The sequence below is a fragment of the Crocodylus siamensis genome, chromosome 13 (genome assembly GCF_052110815.1).
Source record: "Crocodylus siamensis isolate JL-2025a chromosome 13, ASM5211081v1, whole genome shotgun sequence".
NCBI classification, from domain to species: domain Eukaryota; kingdom Metazoa; phylum Chordata; order Crocodylia; family Crocodylidae; genus Crocodylus; species Crocodylus siamensis.
Window position 1 is genome coordinate 35,776,736 of NC_143407.1, and position 18,695 is coordinate 35,795,430.

Consider the following 18,695-nt stretch of genomic DNA (forward strand, 5'->3'; position numbering starts at 1 on the left):
TACGAGTAATGTTTTAATTAGCTGTAGTGTCACGTTCCGACATACACACACAAATTATTTCCTGGGCAGAAAGCCTTTTGTACAGAAACAGGTTTCCGTTATCTTCAGAACATGTGCAACTCAAGCATCTCGCGTTTCTATTTCCCAAAGCACCCAGAGCGATAAATACACAAGAACAAAGGAAGAACATTTCAAATCAAAGTAGAAAAATGCAAGCACATCTTTTACAAGGTACAGTTCAACCCACCCACAATCAGAACATTTTATTTTTGTTTTTTTAAGATTGTTTTTTCATTTTAACCTTTCTTTCTCTCCCGTTATCTTTACAACTCTGACATGCAGAGATAATTCTCTCCGTGGAGTCTTCCAGGGAAAGAAATGCGAAAACCATTTGGAGTTGGTCCCCAACCATTCACAAGAGATTCACGGACCTGGCCACAACTACTGCTAATGGTCACTGCGAGGGAATGAATAATCTGAAACGTGCTTTTAGTCCAGCAAGTAGGAACTGCCCCGATGCACGTCCCTTACGTTTCATCTGTAATGGTCACTGCATTTGGCGGTCCCTCATAAATTAATACCTTGCCCTGCAAACGCCCCCTGGGGTTTATCTGTTCTTCAGGAAGGGCTGGCTATAAACGGGAGGCACGTGCACATCCTCCTCTCTCGGGCTGCTTTTTGCCAACTGCTCTGTTCCAAGCGAACGCACAGCTCCCTGGACGATGAGCTAGAACACAAGAAAAGGCACCTTGGGACAGTGCTGCGAATCAGCAATGCTGCCCGAGGCAGTTCAGACGTTCGTGTAACCAGGGCCTGTTGTCACCCCTCTTTGCCAAAAATTAGTACAGCAGTGTGGGAGCCCTACTGTAGACAGCCACTTGTCTATGCCAGGGCTCCCAGCACCTCACCCAGCACCCCGGACCCAGAGGCCATCCGGGTGGGCCAATTCTAGAGGTTTCCTAGTGTCAGCAAGTTTCACGCATGCATCCCAGTGCCACGCACATCATGCAAGCGTCAGATCTTAGGTTAACGGTAGTGATCAGCAAGGGTATGTAACCACTAGCTGACTAACTCTATCTTCTGTCAGCTCGTCTACAAGCAGAACAAAGACTGATGTATTCATCTTGCAAAATCACCACCAACCTGGGCACAAAATGGACTCTCCCACCCCTGCCTTGTTGGTCAGGGAAGTCTGGGGGATAAGTGGAGGTACAGGTACCTGGGGAAGGGATTGCATGCTTCTGTTTCTGATTTGCAACCTGAATCATCCCAGGTGCCTGAGCTTTCTGAAGCTACTGAGCAGCCATCCTCTGAAGCCAGGTCCATGTTGTCCCCCAAGCAGAGGACCCAAAAATGTCAGTTTTCTTTCCTTTGAAGCAGGGATTGAGATTTTATCTGCTAATTAAATGAAGCCGCCAAAGTTCCTTTTCCGACAGAGCTATTCCAAGCTGGCGTGCAATCAAAGGGGAGCAACACTTCCCACGTCCAAAAGGAAATGAAGGACAATTATGGAACCTTTCCCAAGTCTTCTGCATCAAACTGAGAACCATGCTTCAGAAGACCTTGCAAAGCCTACAAGAGGAAGAAGTGCCTCCAGCACAGTGCACCCGTGTGTACCAGCTGCTGAGACCAAAGGAACGCCGAGAGTTTGCTCCCCTGTAGGGTGCAAGTGCACAGGGCAAAGGAAGCACGGCAGGTCCAGAGCAAATATGTCACATCTGTTCAGTGCTTGAGCGTTAGGGAAAGGTTTCAGCGAGGAGATGAGGAGTGCTAGTGCTCGGTGATGAGAACAGCTGGCTTCAGGGTAGGGGCGCAGCAAACAGGTCTGGAGAAGAGAAACCCAGAAGTGCAGACAGTGGCTAACAATGGTCAGAGCAGATGGCTAGAAGCGGGTGCAGCTGTAAGCCAAAGTCCAGCTCAGCTTTAGGTCACTGGCTGGCTCTTTTAGCAGATCACTTGGTTACTTAGTGCAGAACCCAGACACCTACCCCACCCCAAACTGCTTTTGCTCTCTCAGCCTATATCAGCAAGCCCTCAGCAGCTGGCACAGACACCAGATCCATCCCTGGGCCAGCCACGGATCCCCCACCTCTGTGCACAAGGCAGAAACGGGGAGGTGAGGGAGGGGTGGGACAGAACAAAAAGATGACCAGGAAACCTGGCATTAGGCCAGATTTTCAGCCTAAAAAGCAAAACTTCTCAGAAGGGGAAGAGGGATGAAGTGTGGCGGTACAAGGGGGAATGTGAGTTTCACTGAGACTTTGTGGGTTTGTATGAGCAGAGTTCAGTTAAAATGAACCCATGCTTGATCTGGAGTGCACGCCCCTCGTGGCCCTGCCTCAGGTGAGCTCTATGCCCCTGAACTGTGGCTGTGAACACTGAAAGCCTGTCTGTACAGCAGCCCCCACAGCAGTGCTGCCACAAAGAGAAACCCAAGTGTGCCATGGAGTGCGACTCTCCCAAGGCAGCCGCCAGCCAGCTGCAGCAACCACCCATCCCACGGGACAGAGGGAAAGCTGGGATTACAGCCAGGAAGGTGCACAAGGATTCTTTGGCCATGGAAATCCATGTGGTCTTGTCACATCAGCTCAGGCGGGAAACGCTTTTAGGGTGACAAGGAAAAGGCACAGGGGAGGTTAGGGAGAGATCCAGAGGCAGTAACAACGTGACTGGGTCTCTCGCTTACGGATCCCCTGAAAAGTAGAGCAGTTCTTCCCTGCTAATGTTTTGGCCTTGTGCTCCACCCACCTGCCTGCTCCCTCCGAGATCAGCTAGTGCTCTGACTCCAAAAGTTGCTGTAAAACAGCCTGGGCTTGGATATTTAGAGTCTAATCCTCCTCTCCCTTAGGCTGGCCCCAATCCAACAGCCTGCTCTGTCCGGTTACAGCAGGGCTAGCATTAGGAGTGGGGCCCTTCCGGTTTAAATCTGAAGAGTGAGCTCCACCCTGCCAACAAACCCTGGCAGCAGCAGGCTGCTAATTACAACTCCCATTTCTAGTAGCTCTCCCTGCAGGGCAGCGCCGGCACCAAGGGAGTACACCCACAGCCTGGAATGAAACAGGTGGCCAAGAGCACGGGGAGACGGTTCTGCCGGATGGCTGGCTTGTTCCAGCCCTTAGTGGGGGAAGGAGACAGGTACGGCGTGGGAATTCCCAGAAGGGAGAGCGGGGGAGCCCTGCCTGCAGGAGACAACAAGAAGCTGCAGACGGAGAACTTGGCCTCAAAGCTGCAGCAGAGACTGCTGGCAAGTTCACTGTAAACTGGCCCCAGCCTTGCTCTCCCGGGAGGAGGATCCTCCTCGCTAGTTTATGGCTGTGCCAGCCCTCAGATCACAAGAGGGGCACGTGGGCGTCTCGCTCCAGGTTCAGCTGAGTTGCAGGTGCCAGAATCCCAGCTGTTAGGGGTATCTCTGCATCTTGCTTTTCAACAAACAAGCAGCTGCATGATGGGGAGCAAGAGGCGTCCTGACATTTTCAGGATAGAGTCAAACTGGCCGTGGGGGGAGGTCTAAGTGGGAACTGCAGCTTGATGCTGGAGGAGTGGCCAAACCCTGGGGGTTAGGGCAAATGATCCACTCTAACCATGTCCTACCTTCCAGGCTCTGCCACGGTCTCTGATCATGAGCTATGAATGCCCCAGGTTGAGCAAGTGAATCTGCCCACTGTCCCCAGTGTCACTCACTCCACCCTGCTTCACGTCGCCTTTCCAACCCCAGCTGCATGGAGCCAACTGATCGAACATCTATGTTTCGGCAATGTAGTGTAGGACAAGGGGAGGTCTGAGGCGCTGTGCATGGGACAGAAGGCAGCCGCAGGGCAGACAGATGCTTCCTCCACTGGCCTACAGTCTCTTCTTGATGAGCTTCTCCAGCTTCCGTATGCGGGAGGACTCCTGCTCAGGCGTCGGTGCTGTCAGAGAGATGGAGCCAGGGTTTTCCATCCCCGAGGGAGGGGCAGGGAGCCTCTGGCGGAACAGCTCCAGCATGCTGCTCTGCTCGCTTCTCTTTAGGCCCTATGGAAAAGCAGAAAAGGAAAGCACAATTAAGATGTGCCCAAAGCCTTACCAAGCCTCGAGAGCAGGTGCCTGGGTGGAGCTACTGGGAATCCAGCTCCTTGTCTCTGTCTCTCACACAGGCAGGATGCAGCCACCTGGAACCCCAGGCTGAACTGCAGCTCTGTAAGGGGTGTGGGGGGAGAAGTGTTAACTTCCAGAGGTGGGAGGATGCACTTCCTCTGAAAATTGCTTCCCCCTCAAGCCTCTTTCGAAGCCTGCAGCCTTCAACCGAAGGGGCTGCCCAGGCGCTCGGGATTAGCTGGAGGGGTTCTGACCTTCATGTCCAGTATCTTCTGGAACGTGTCTGTGCTGCAGTCGGCGAGGAGCTTGATGTAATTGTCAACAAACACGACCGGGGGCTCATGGGGAGCCATGACCACCTGCAGAAAGAGGGGCACAAGACACAGGAAGGAGACAAGCGTTAATCCAGCACGCTGCAACCCAGCGGGCACAGCACCCTGGCAGCACATGCAGTGCCCAATCCCTTGAGAAGTCCCAGCCTGCTGTGTGCCCTGGGCTCTCTGCAAGGTTGGTTTCCAAAGAGAGGGCCCCTTGCAATGCCAGCCCCGCATGTCTAGGTCAGGAATCTTGAGCAGTTACCTTCAGGATCATCTCTGCCCGAGTCATGCCCTTCACGACGATCTTGGTGTAGCTGGCAGGTGCTTTCCTCACCACTTGGGACCCGATGGAAGGCAGATCCAAGAGGACCATCTTCAGAGAGTGAGTATCCAGCAGGAGCTGTAACAGTTGACCGTTCCGTTACACACAGTTCTCATAGACAAAGGTCCCTCAGCTCCTGGATGTGGAAGTTTAACTCTTTACGACCCCTGACAATTGGGGCACTGATATCACTGATGGCATGGGAAGAATGAATTAACGCCATGGAGACTTAAAAGACCAGATCCCCACCACGGGTGAATATCAGCATAGCTCCACTGACTGCAATTTACCCCACCTGGGTATTGGGCTCATGTTACCTGGATGACCCCATTCCCTCAGCGCACATGCAGGAACATCATCTGCTGTTTGTAGGATAAGGGGATATGAAGCTGCAATGCTAATGAGTTCCTACAGTCACTTCAACACCTCGCTTCCTTTGCCTGCCGACCTGCCGTTCTACCAAGCGTTCTGCATTTATTCACCCACTTGCTGACTGTCTTCTTCACATAACTAATAAATCTACGGCACAGTAGATGCGCTGACAGCTCCCTGCTCCCGCTGCATTGCATTTACAAACCGTTAGGATAAAGGATCCAGTGCATATTGACTTTCTCTAAACCAGCACCTCCAAATGCTTGGCAGCTGGGGAGAGGAAGCCTTGGTAAGTGCTTTACTGCCACAAACGCCGTAGCTTTCGGGACCACACCAGTTCGATGTAAAACACAGGAGAGAGGCCATCTAGGCTGAAGTATGAATAATCCAGGCTGCATGGTGCTTCCACCAAAGCAGAGTATGATCTGCTTTTACAACGCTGGGCAGGAAGAACTGTTAGGCTATCCAGACCCATAGCACGTTTCCTGCAGAGGGGCTCTCCTGGAGCCAGGTGGATGCCTGCTCTTCCCATGGGCTGCATAACATTACTAGTACTGTAAAAACCCCTACAACCGCCAGACCGAATGGCATTAACATTTGTGCTACAGAACAAGGACCACATGGACTTTTCTCATATATGAAGGAACACAGCTCTTGAGCAAAAAATGAGGGCCAGGGCAGTGCAGTGCACGGAAGTTCAAATCTGGACGGGGTTAACAGCGACAGACTATCAGGACTCCACGATGGCTGTTTCGAGGCTTGCGCCAGATGAACTGATGATATCAGGTCAGTCGCCTGCAGACAGGATTTCTAACACAAACCCTGTGCCAGCGCCTGGATTCTAGCATAGCTTTTATTAAATAGCAGGTGAGAAAAGCAGTTTCCAAAAGCAGCAGGGCACTGAAAAGCAATGCGGCTGCACTAACCATTGCACACAGGGTCAGACTTACAAAAGTATTTTGTCACCAGAAGACGCAGACAGGAAATGAGTGGGCTTTTCAGAAAACCCAAGGTGGGTGTCAGGAACCTAATTTATTCAGGTGCCTTTGCAAATCCCACGGGGCCATTTCACTGCATCTAAATACCCAATCAACCTGGCCAAGAGAGCAAGCCTCACTTAAAATGAAACAGATTCAAAGGGGATTGAAGATGAACAAAAACCTGTACTGCCTCATGCTGCTGTTTGCTTCGAATGCCTGCTACCAGAGGGCTGAAAGGTTGCACATTATTTCAACACACCAACAATCAAGCCCTTTACTAAAAAGCACAAATTCACTGCTGGCAGTGGGTTAATCGCTTTAGTCTCCTGGTTCTTCTGACAAGATCTAGGAACTGCCTTCAGTCTCTGATAAGGCTTATTGTACAACTAGGGCCGTTTGCTTTCTATTAGGAAACAGCGGGAGAATTTTAGACAAGTGCAGGAGTGTTTTTTTGTTTCTAAGACCCTGTTTCCTTTCATGGCAGCCTGCTGCTCAGAGACTTATCCTCCCCTTCCTTGGCAACAGGCACCTTCTAAGGCACCAGTCAGAAATTTACTGTTCTCCTGCTCAGGATGATCCTGCCTTTCCACCAGAGGCAGCCTGCAGCGAAACAGCTGTGTCCACAGCAGACAGCTGAAGGCACATCTCCCCCAGCCACATCTTCAAACAAAGAGTCCATGAGACAGGTGAATGGAGAGTGACAGACCTGACAGCTGCCCCCAGAACGTAAAGGTAATGAGAGCCCGCTGCTCTGCCCAGGCATGTGCATCCCCTGACATGAGGGTATCCGTCAAAAGGTCACTCTTTCAATGGAAACGCATCAGTCGAGTCCCAGGGCGTATGACACCACTTCTTGCTTCCTTCAGGTCATGTCTTGCTGTCTGCTGCTTGATGGGAGAGAAGAAAGAAGGCCCCATGGCTGGCAGTGCTCCAGGCCCAAACTCTTGGCAAAGCTACAAGGAGATCTTTGATGAGACCTCTTCCAAAATGCAGCACCTCCTGCCGGATCTGGGATGCCCTGGCACATCCTAGCAGAAACCTGACTCTGCTTAGCGTGAGATCAGTCACATCCCAGCTCACACATCTGAGGCTAAGCATTTGTCATTATAACACTGGCACGGGGCAGGGTTAAGAACTCAAAGCGATTTGCTCTCGGCTGTAGCTTAGCACAAAAATCTCAGCCTTAGAGCAAAGTTGATTTTTTACATGTTTTTAAAAGGAGAAAACCGACCCAGACACTTAACTAGTTTTCAAAGCAGGTGGATTGAACCTAATGCTAAGTATTAAAAAAATAAAAGGAAGGATGACTGAGCTGGATCACCTCTGTCTTGGGTGTCCAAACTGACGCACTGTAACTGGGCCAAGTTTTGAGAGAGGGTGTCCAGCACTGTCTGAAAACGAGGACATCCAAGAATCACTTCTTTCTGAAAAGCTGAACTTCACTATTTTTCTCTTGCATTCTTCTTCCCATGCTTGATTTCTTGACTTTCCTCATTACTCCAGACTTTTTCTCTAAGTCTCAATCCCCAACACGTTTCATTCCTCTCCCAAATCAGTCCTCCTTGTCCACTCCTGGCTGCGTTAGTCTCCCTCAGGCCACTACACCAGATCAAAAAGCTGAGACCCATCCAGAGCAAAGTGTATACAAGCCTGGTGGGCTCAGCTTTGCTGCCAAATGCCTACAGAAATCCCCCAAGACAGTGCTCTAGAAAACCACAAATGGAGCCCTGGGGAACTACATAACTTAGCCCCAAGGCTCTAGGAAGGGTGCCAACCTATTCTGTTCAAAATGCATGCATCATAGGCCCTGCACCGCTCCCAAGCCAGCCAAGGTCTCCTACAGCAACCTACACTTCTGCACAACACTTTCTTCCCTAAACTTTCCACAGACAAACACACACACAAGGTTTCCATAACCTACCTTCTGCAAAGCTGTTCAAACAAACCATGAGCCGGGAAACAAATTAGTAAAGGCAAAAATGTCAGCTGTCTCTTATGCTTCCACTCTTCATTAAGCATTCCCTGGTAATTACACCTCACCACTGCAACATGTCCATCAGCAACTGATCTCACGCCTCTGGAGTGCCCAGGCGCAAAGGGGTATGTTTTTGGCTATAATTTGGAAGTTAAAGCTCTACATTAGCTGAGCGTCATTTGGAGGGCATGCAGTGCTGTCTGGCAGCACTGAAACTCTACCATGTCTCACAAGCAGGACGTTGGCTCCGTCCCTGACAAGTTTCAAAAGTGAGAGGTCCTCCGGCAGCACGCGTGTTCCAAAAGCAGCTCCCTGGAAGATTATGGAGATGCTGGAAAGGCTGTTAGAAGAGCAGCCTCCTTTCCTCGAACACGAGCAAAGCTGTCAAGAACTGTACTTGGTACCACCAACATACCTGTAGCTCTGAAAAGAGGTTAAAAACAAACCTGATTTCCAAAAGCTGATTCTACTTCCTCTCTTACAAGGTCACACTTTGTTTTCCCAGTTATGTGCCCAACCATGTTACAAAAGATTCCTCCTTTTTCTACAGGACACCAGTTTAGAAACCTGTAAGAGTCCTGCCATTTAGTAACAGAAGAAATTCAGACAGCTGGTCACTAGCAAATGTTCACATGGTTATAAAGCTCCTAGCACCGTTGCAAAGCAGCAGCCGCATGAAAATGCAACATTCCTAACCAACCAGCTTCACGGCTGGATGGCCATGAACATGCCTGGGGATTGGGAACAATATTAACTGCTAAGAACACTATGGATATTGACTGATTACTGCGCGCGGGGAAGCAGGGGAAATCAATCAGAACTGAGAGGTGAGCTTTGTGAAGGAGGAAATTTCAGTCCCCGATCAGAGTTTCTGCCGTTAAGACAGCAACGACTACAGCCAAACTTCAATTTCCAGGTTGACAAACCAACGTACACTGGCTCCTCTCTAGACTATTTACTATGCAAATGGATTCTCCTTCCTATTGTGGCTGCTCTTACGCTGTGCTGGGGTTTTTAATGACTGGAGTTTGCAAAAGCCACAGCAGTCAACTGATATTTATGGTGGAATCGCTGCCTTACAGACAGCGCATTCGGCAGCCGCCCCTCCTTCAGGAACAGATATTTATATGAACTGTGGATGAACCTCCCTGTTGCCCAGGACCCTCTGCACCCCTCGCACACTGGGCTGGACTTTGAGGGGAGTGGGGGAAGCACGCGTACGATACTGTCACACAGCAAGGCCTCTGAGTCAGCAGAGAGGGCACTGGCATGCGTCTGCACCACAGTAAGGAGTGGTGCAGGAAGCAGCGACATGGGTCAGGGCCAGATCCCAGCCAGGAGGGTGATTTCAGTTTTCAGGCACTCTTTCCACAAGAGCCTTTGCCACAAACAGCAAAGGCTTGTCAGGAACGCTTCACACCCGAGAAGTTCTGGGGGCTGTATGAGCACTTTCATCTCGTTCTACCCTCTGGGATAGGGACCACGTGCTTTATTACCTGCACTGATCTAATGAGGCGCCTACAGGAGGAAGCGACTGGGAGAGCTCAGAAGAGGAATTCAGGCCTCCTGGGGTCCTCATGCAGAAGGTACAGGAAAGTGCTCCAGGCCATACAACAAGTTGCAGCAAAGATGGGAACAAAGGCAAGAGCCTGGGATGCTCCCATCATCTAACTGCTACCTGGAACTTATAATGCAATTCAGGTAAAACAGAACAACCCCTAACTCTCCTCAGCAACCTCGTGACCTCTGTAGAATACCCTTCTTAGCCCGGAGATCTCTACAACAGGATGCAACGAGTTTCTCTCACCTGTTCTGCTCCCACCATGCTAATTGGTTTGCACTTGAATAGGTGGTTGATGAACTTGGGAATGAAGGAGCTGTAAAGAAGAAGAGATGCAAAGTTACATATTTTGATTTCAGTACTCACAAGTCGCACGACAGCGTACGCTAACACCGTGCAAATGGAATCAGCTTGGTCTTCCCTAAGTGCAAAGGTATGCAGTTCTCTGATGGACCACAGGCCCATTGTGCAGGTTAAACAAACCAGAAATAGAGAAACGGGTCAAGCAGAGTTCTTTTCCCTTAACTGTGCTGATCTGAAAGGTAATGGGGAATCATGTACATAAATGTACTCTGTAAAAAAAATCCAGTTAGATATTATACTGTGAATTCAAGCACACAAGTTATCAAAAACCAACAGGCAGCAACACATCAGGGTTATACCTGTTCACAGAAGGGAAATTCAGTATCTTCATGGCAACAGGAACCTATTCTATAAAGGACATTTAGATATTAAGACCCTGTGGCATGAGTTTGAGGTCCTAACTGAGTCCAGGTCCTTATCGTGCAAGATCCTGTATGTTCATGAAGTTGGAAAGTCCTTATCCTAAGGAGTTTACAGTCGGAACAGGTAAGAAGAAGGGCTAGGGTGAACAAGTTTCATTGCCTCTCTCTCACAACCAAGAGTCTGAATCCAGAGAGGTTAAGTGAGATGCCACACTAAAAACTGAGCCCTTGGGCACTGCCTGGACATGAGACCACCCTCCTCTAATACAGTGGTCTCCAAACTTTTTTGATCACACACCCCTATCAGTAAAAAAATTTTGAGCACACCCTCCCGATATATGTCTATTTATATAAATATAAATAGAAGCTCTAATATTTTCTTCCCACACCCCAATGAATCGTCTTGTGCACCCCACTTTGGAGACCACTGCTCTATACAACACAGAACAGTGAATACTGGTTTCAAGAATCATTTTCACTTTGATTTTAGGCTTTGATTACTGATTTCATTTTAACATGGAAAGAGATGCCCCCACCCCATGGAGAAAAGCCTTACATTCATTTACATATGATGTCCCACAAATGGCACCCAGGAAGCCATGCGAGACCTTGGTGTACCAAAAATAAAAACACACTCAAAAGACACCCCGAGCACATGTTTCAGAGGTGTATGCATCTTGCAGTTTCACGCGCTGAAAACAAAAGACTTGGGTGTGAAGAATCAGCCGCACTCTCTTTGTGCCATTCCGGCACCACCACCACCACGAAGACCCTATTACCCTGCCAGACAAATGGAAAGGGGCCCAAGCACTCAGGTAACTTCAGATTCCTCCCACCCACCTGCAATACTAAACCCCAGCACCAGATGCATTCAGAAGTGCAACACGCGGTGACTGGCCAGCTCATGCTTTGTGAACGTATCTATCAAGAACTTAAAGAGGCTGCTGGTCAGGACCATATCAACAATACCCTGGTTTTCCTCTTGTTGGTTCATTTCTAACTTATGTTGCTTCCTTCATGTGGCCTCCGTTTAGCTGAATGTCTGCACAGCTCAGTGTCCCGTCCCACATCCGTGACTGTGTGGCAAACTTAGGTTGTAATGGCTCAGCCCTGGATTTTTTTTTTTTAATTAGTCTGTTTTCTGTCCCCCACATAAGGCTCTACTTACAGCAGTGATTTGAATTCAGTTTGGTTTCCCCTTTGCATATGTCAAGCTGGTAGTTTCCTTCCTGCAAAACAATAAGCCAGGGCACCATCTGGCTTGTTCTGCCACCTGTTATTTCAGCCAGGCCGTTCATTTTTGCCCCGACTTGCATAAGAATGACACACAGCATTTGTAGCTCATGCACACAAAGCTGCTTTGAATGAAAGAGGGCTCTGTGAAAGAGGGCTCAAAGGAAGGATTCTTCACGTGAAGGCTTCTCCCTTCCCTCTGTCTTCCCAGCTCTGGGCTATGGGCTCCCACAGCAAACAATCTTTTACCTAGTGAGGAGCCTCGTTGGGGAACAATTTAAAACCATTACCAAAAGCAAGCAACTGGACTGCCCTCAAATGGTTTTCAATTTGGCCACATGAGAAAACTATCCTCAGCAACAAAGAGTAAATCATGGGAGGAAAGCAAATGCTGTCTCCCGCCTCAGGGAAGCATTAAAGCTGAAATGAAAGCTACTGGGCTGAGAAGACCATTTTTCAGGTGTATAAATAAGTCCCAGAGGGCAATCAGAGAGAGCACCAAGACCAGCTGGAGTTGACGTGATCGTATAAAACAGACAATCAGTAGCAGCTCTGGATGTGGCAGCTCTCTGCAAATGGAAGAGTGCGAGAGATTAACTGTACTTTTGATCTTCCATGGAGGTCCAGCCCTTGCTTCCTGGGATTAATGCTGCCACATTGTGGGTGGGAGACAGCAGTGACGTTTCCTTCTGCAGGGTTTCAGAGAGAGGCTGGGGCTCAGAAGGGACTGAAGAGATCCCCCTTTCAGCCATTAATAGTGGGGGGTGGTTTTACATGAAACAAAAGTCAAGGCCTCACAGGACGGCCACACACAATCAAGGCAGGAGGGCAAAGGGAGTGACCTTTGCACCCCAGGACACAGCTTGTTTTATGCCCTTTCTTATTGGAAACAGCTTCCCATTCCCAGCAGAGAGAACGAGATGAGCTGCGTGAGCCAAACGGGGTCCCAGCTCTCCAAAGACTTGGGTCTATACAGCCCAAGTCCTAAGGTCAGCCCCAACTCCTGGATCTCCTCTAGCACACGACTCTCATCCTTCACTGAAGACTGCCTGTTCTCTGCGTGGTTTATGCGCACTGAAGTTTCAGCCCAGCCCCTTCGTAGTCTTAGCTGTAAAATCCCATCCAGACCCTCCACACAAGCAGACTAGTCCCATGGGCATTAATGAAGCAGAGCAAAACAGATTAGGAGCCTAAAAGACGGAAACTGCAGTACTTGAAAGGTACCTATCCAAAAGGAGCTGGCTTTGCCAAGCCTGTGCCTTACTAATCCTTTACACTGATGTTGCATTAAACACAATACCTCACTAAGCAGGACAGAGATGTAACCAGAGTAGGTCTGTCTTAAGGGAGATGAACTACAGATCACTGTTCAAAGCATCCCGAGTCACTGGCAATACAGAATCACTTACTTTCCCCAGCCCCTGTGAAGTTCAGATCAGGTCTTCACTCCGAGTCTCAGTGTCCTTTGAAACAGTTCTGCTAAGAGCCTGCCCCACAGCCTACCCAAGTCACTGGAAAGGCTCCCACTCCAACTACCCCTGCTCTACTCTGGACAGGTAACCTGGAGTTTCTGAGGGTAAGAGAGAGGGAAGACTATTTTTAAAGCCCTACAGTGCACCACAGCTTCTTTTACTTTGTTCTTCAGTCCTAATCCCCCCATGATCTCAGGATGGTAGGTTATGCAACACCCACCCTGGCTCCCTGTTGTATTTTGGATCTAAAAAGGGAAAAAGTGAGACAATACAACTATAAGACCAGAGACTTTAGTGCTGCCCTTCTTGCAGGCTACAATTCAAGTGTATTTCTACTCCCCACTCCTTGTGGGTGGGGGAGAAGGGGGAAGGCAGGCAAGGTTACATCTTGGTCAAAAAGCACATAAATTAAGAAGTGATCTCATTTCTGAGGGCAAATTCTCTTCCTCCACATTCAGCTCACATCCCTGGGTTTTAAGTTTTGTGACATGAGAAGTCTTCCCTCCTTGTGGTCCCGTAACTCAACACCAGGCCTTGGTGCAAGTTGATGAGATGGAAGAGGAAGGTGGTGGCACAAAGATACAGACACCAACATGTGACATAACTGTGCCATGTACAGGTCCACGGGTCTTAGTGCTGCGGAGCTCAAGAAAAGTAAAGAGAGACCAGCCTGTGACACCAGTACTCTCTGGACGCAGGCCCCAGGCACACATTGAGATGTCATGCAGGGTGCCACTTATTTATACACCTCTTTATATCCAGGCTTTGCAAAAAGATTTCAAATACAGACTGGCAAAACCTCTACATCCCGGGTACTCCAGAAACTGAATTTCCCCTCTCACAGATCCATCAGCCACTCATTTCTAAAGGACTCTCTGTACTTCTGTGGGCCTTGGCTCTCACTCACAGTTGTGTTAAGAAGTCTTTAAAGTGGATCTCACTTTCTGCAGGTTTCTATGGTCCACCCCACAACAATCTTTGATCCAGTGCCTCATTTCACTGAAGACTTTGGCTTGTCCTAGATGGGAGAGCTGGGGGCTTTTCTCCACAGTCAACCTGGTATGCGCTTAGCAATAAAGTTAAAAGGGAGTCAACTAAGCTGAGGTATTAGGACTGCGCTGTGAACAGCTGAGTAAATAGGTTTTTATTTATCACCACGTTAACGATATAATATTCAAGTGTAACCATACAGAAGGCTTAAACACAATAAATCTGCCCTGAGACAGCATTTCAAACAGTGATTATAGAGGGTGTCATAGCGTGATTTATCAGTAACTGCTCCTTAATGCAAACTAATAAGTGCCCAGAGATAGAAGAGGGAACATAACTCCCAGGCCATCCGCCCTGCTGCTGAAGCTAATAGCTCTCCAGAGATCTCACTACCTCCTTTCCTGCTAAAGTACTCATAGAACCTGAAGCCTCGCATGGAAAACCCACACAATAATGGCAATGCCATACAATGTGCTTCACAGGGATATGCTTATTATGAACAACAGAACCAGGAGGTAGTGTTAGGAGTGCAGGGTTTCTCACCAAACTGTCTGCTGGGCTGGCTGCGCAGAGCTCTGAGGGTGGCAGCTCTAACTAGGATTCAGAGAGATATAGGCAAATGAAAAGGGAGCTTAAAAGAAACTATACACCTCTCCATCAAATCAGATGTTGCTTTAGGAATCAGGACTCTAAAAGAACCATGCAATAAGCCTTTAAAGCTGAGTTTTCCAAGGGACCCAAGAGCCGAGCGCTCAACTCCAGCTGGTAGGCAATGGAACGTGGGCACTTAATTCCAGCATCTCCGCCGGGCCCTCTCAGCTACCCAGTCACTCCTGCCCTGTCAAGCACTAAGTGACACACTAAGACGTGGGTCAGTGTGCCCACTCCACAACAACTTTAATGTTCATTTCCATTCTTAATGGCTCTTTTTGCACAACCAACCGCTCTGTCTTTGCCCTTCTAGGTCTGTTTCTTGTTACATACACCCCCTCTCAGTGCACTGATCATTCCAAAGGTGTGTTGCTATAAGACGAATGATGGTAATGAGGTTTCATACATAACTTCATAACCAGGGTAAGATGTTTCCCATAAGGTAATCCCAATGAGGATCAAAGGGACCAGGAGGGCACACAAGCCTCCATGGCTCACAAAAGGCATCCGGGAATGTCTCCTTGCTAAAAGGGAGGCGAACACCCAACGGAAAGAAGGGGTCATCATCACCAGGGATAACTATACTGCAGTCGCTCGGGGATGTAGGGGGGCAGTCAGGAAGGCCAAGGTAGAGATGGAATTAGGACTAGCTTCCCAGATTAAGGATAATAAGAAGCCCTTCTTTAAATACACAGGGGGTAGAAAGAAGGTCCCGGGTAATGTGGGGCCCCTGCAGGACACGTTTGGAAATTTGGTTGTCACACCAGACAACAAAGCTAACATGTTTAATGATTTCTTTGCCTCTGTCTTCCTAAGCAGGGACCAGAACAGCCACCTCCCTGCTGGGCCCCCCTCGGGCCCCAGGAGAGGCACACCTGGGCCAAGGGTTAGTAAGGAACTAGTTAGGGAGTTTCTGGAGGTATTCAAGTCAGCCGGTCCGGACAATCTCCACCCTAGAGTAATAAAGGAATTGGCCAAAGTCATTGCAGGACCCCTGACATGGCTTTATGAGCACTCGTGGTGCTCTGGTGTGGTGCCGGAGGATTGGAAAAGGGCCAACGTGGTTCCCATCTTCAAAAAGGGGAAGAAGGAGGACCCAGGAAACTACAGGCCGGTTAGTCTTACCTCGATCCTAGGCAAGCTGTTTGAAAATTATTCTGGCACAATCCATGAGGGGCCAGTGGGGGACTGCATGCTTAGGGGCAACCAACACGGGTTCATCAGTGCCAGGTCCCGTCAGACCAACCTGGTGGCCTTCTACGATCAGATCACCAAATATTAGATGCAGGAGTAGCAGTGGACAGTCTTCCTGGACTTTCGGAAGGCTTTCGACACTGTCTCTCACCTCGTTCTCATTAAGAAACTAGGGGACTGTGGTGTCGACACCCGCACAGTCAAATGGGTCACCAACTGGCTGGAGGGCCGCACCCAGAGGGTGGTAGTGGATGGGTCCTTCTCAGCCTGGAAGGATGTGGGCAGTGGGGTCCCCCAGGGCTCGGTCCTCGGGCCCGGGCTGTTCAACATCTTCATCAGTGACTTGGATGAGGGGGTAAAAAGCACCCTGTTCAAATCTGCTGATGACACTAAGAGGTGGGGGGATGTGGGCACACTAGAAGGAAGCAACAGGCTACAATCGGACCTGGACAGGTCACAAGGGTGGGCAGATGAGAATAGGATGGGATTCAACACATGCAAGTGCAAAGTGATGCACTTGGGGAGGAACAACCGGCACCACACCTACGTGTTAGGGAACTCCCCTCTTGCCAGCACAGAGGCAGAAAAGGATCTTGGAGTCATCATTGACTCCAAGATGAACATGGGCCGGCAGTGTGGGGAGGCAGTCAGGAAGGCCAACCGCACCTTGTCCTGCATCCACAGATGCATCTCGAGCAGGTCCAGAGAGGTGATTCTCCCCCTCTATGCGGCACTGGTCAGGCCACAGCTGGAGTACTGCATCCAGTTCTGGGCACAGCACTTCAAGAGGGATGTGGACAGCATGCAGAGGGTCCAGAGGAGGCCACTCGCATGATCAGGGGACAACAGGGCAGGCCCTACGAGGAGAGGCGACGGGACCTGAACCTGTTCAGCCTCCAAAAGAGAAGGCTGAGGAGAGATCTTGTGGCCTGTTATAAACTAGTCAGGGGGATCAGCAGGCATCAGGGGAGTCCCTGTTCCCCCGAGCACCGCCAGGAGTGACCAGGAATAACGGTCACAAGCTGGCGGAGGGTAGGTTCAGGCTAGATATCAGGAGGTGCGACTTCACGGTCAGGGCGGCTAGGATCTGGAACCACCTTCCAAGAGAAGTGGTGCAGGCTCCTACCTTGGGGTTTTTTAAGAGGAGATTAGATGAACACCTTGCTGGGGTCATTTGACCCCAGTACTCTTCCCTGCCATGGCAGGGGGTCGGACTAGGTGATCTACTCAGGTCCCTTCCGACCCTAGAAACTATGAAACTATAACTATGCTGAGTTATTTTCTTAAATGCTTAAATGCAGTCTGTCAGTCTCTCCTATATCAGGACTCCCCATTCATCCACATAGGACTGATTTTCCTATGAATGCCAAAACAAGAACCTTCATTACTTAGCAAGTGGTTCTCCAGTGTTCATCAAAAAGGTTTATAGGGTGGTCAAGGCATGTGAGAAGGAACCTATGAAAGCAAATGACTAAGGCATATGTGTTTCAGTAGGAAACTCAAGATGAGGAAGGGAAGCATCTTTCAATCTCATGACAACTCCCTCACACTCCTCCCAGACTCGTGGAGGGCTTGACTCAGGAAGCCAAGGGCCACTGATGTGAAGTGCTAGAAGGCAAGTATGTCACGACATACGAGCCGGTTAATGGGACCTGGAACGCCTAGAGAATGCCAAGGTAGGACAGGGACTTACTTTGCAAATTTAATACAGAACTGGGTGAAGTATTTTCTTGTGGATGCCAGGTTGTCACGGATGATGGGGACATTCTGCTTAATGTGAAGAATAACCGAAGTGACGTAGGGACTCTGGTCACCAACATGTTCCACGTTCTGCCACTGCATCTGCAGGAGGAGGACAAACCAAAGGGTGCTTGAACTCACCAGGCTTTAAACCATAAGGAAACACAAAGCACACTGCAGTAAGTGCCCACACTTGCACACCCACCCTTTGGAGATCTATAGAGTCCACCAAGAATTGCTCTCCAAGCAAGGCTGCCTTCTTTGTCAGCCCATAATGAAACCCTCAAAGCAGTCCAGCTTTTCCTCACAAAACTGCACATCTGCTTTATCTCAAAAGCACAGACTCCCTGGAATGAGAAGGTGTGAAGCAACAGAGCCCCTAGACTGACCCCACTGTATCCCAATACAGAGTTGAGGTGGTCGTGTGAGCTGTGGGTGGAGGCACACATGTAGAGTATAAGGACTAAACAGCTTCCAGCATGCACGAAGGGCGTAGAGAACCCTGCTGGAAAATTTCTTGTTGGCAGCTCCGGGTTGCCTCAGAGGAAGCCTCCCCAAAAGTCCTGATCACAGAGTTGTCATTTGAGACAATAACTGTGCAGTGTTTACCCAATTCTTACCTACAAATCTGCTTAATTCTGTAATGCTTCTACTTTTAATCTTACTAAAGGCGCTTTGGTCCAAGCAGCTTTCCAGATTCAGCTCCATCCAAGTGATGTGCAGCACAGATGACTTAATGGGCGAATAAAGCCAAAGTCTGTAAGTCCCCAGAGTCTAACAGCAGTCTGCACATTGCCCATAGCAGGCTGAGGTGTCAAATTGAAGAGAAACATAGCAGAGCAGGGCAGGCAGGCAGGACGTTCTTCTACGTACCCGTTTACCTCTTACTTTACCAACCTTGCACTGGACCAACTGAAGAGTAACTGGATTGTTCTGAGCAACTACTCACAGCAATCAGTGCACCCAGACAAATATCCCTAGTCCCTTGCTTGCCAAGCACACTTTCACATATTCCCAACCATGCCTCCTCTCCCAATGGGAATTTGACATGAATAAGCTGTGGGGATGTTCAGAGTGCAACCAGAATCA

At 49.3% G+C, this 18,695-nt stretch overlaps 1 protein-coding gene across 2 annotated transcripts in view; it reads right to left on the bottom strand.

Annotated features, from left to right (window-relative positions):
• Nucleotides 1-18,695, bottom strand: part of VPS53 (VPS53 subunit of GARP complex) — a 76,030-nt gene continuing 57,335 nt past the window's right edge. For both annotated transcript variants that reach the window (XM_090025503.1, XM_090025502.1), the window contains exons 18-22: nucleotides 17,560-17,708; nucleotides 9,848-9,917; nucleotides 4,654-4,791; nucleotides 4,329-4,433; nucleotides 1-4,011 (exon numbers count right to left, since the gene is read on the bottom strand). In XM_090025503.1, coding sequence (XP_089881629.1) covers nucleotides 3,841-4,011; nucleotides 4,329-4,433; nucleotides 4,654-4,791; nucleotides 9,848-9,917; nucleotides 17,560-17,708 — 633 coding nt within the window. In that variant the 3' untranslated portion in view covers nucleotides 1-3,840. The remainder of the gene's footprint in view (nucleotides 4,012-4,328; nucleotides 4,434-4,653; nucleotides 4,792-9,847; nucleotides 9,918-17,559; nucleotides 17,709-18,695) is intronic.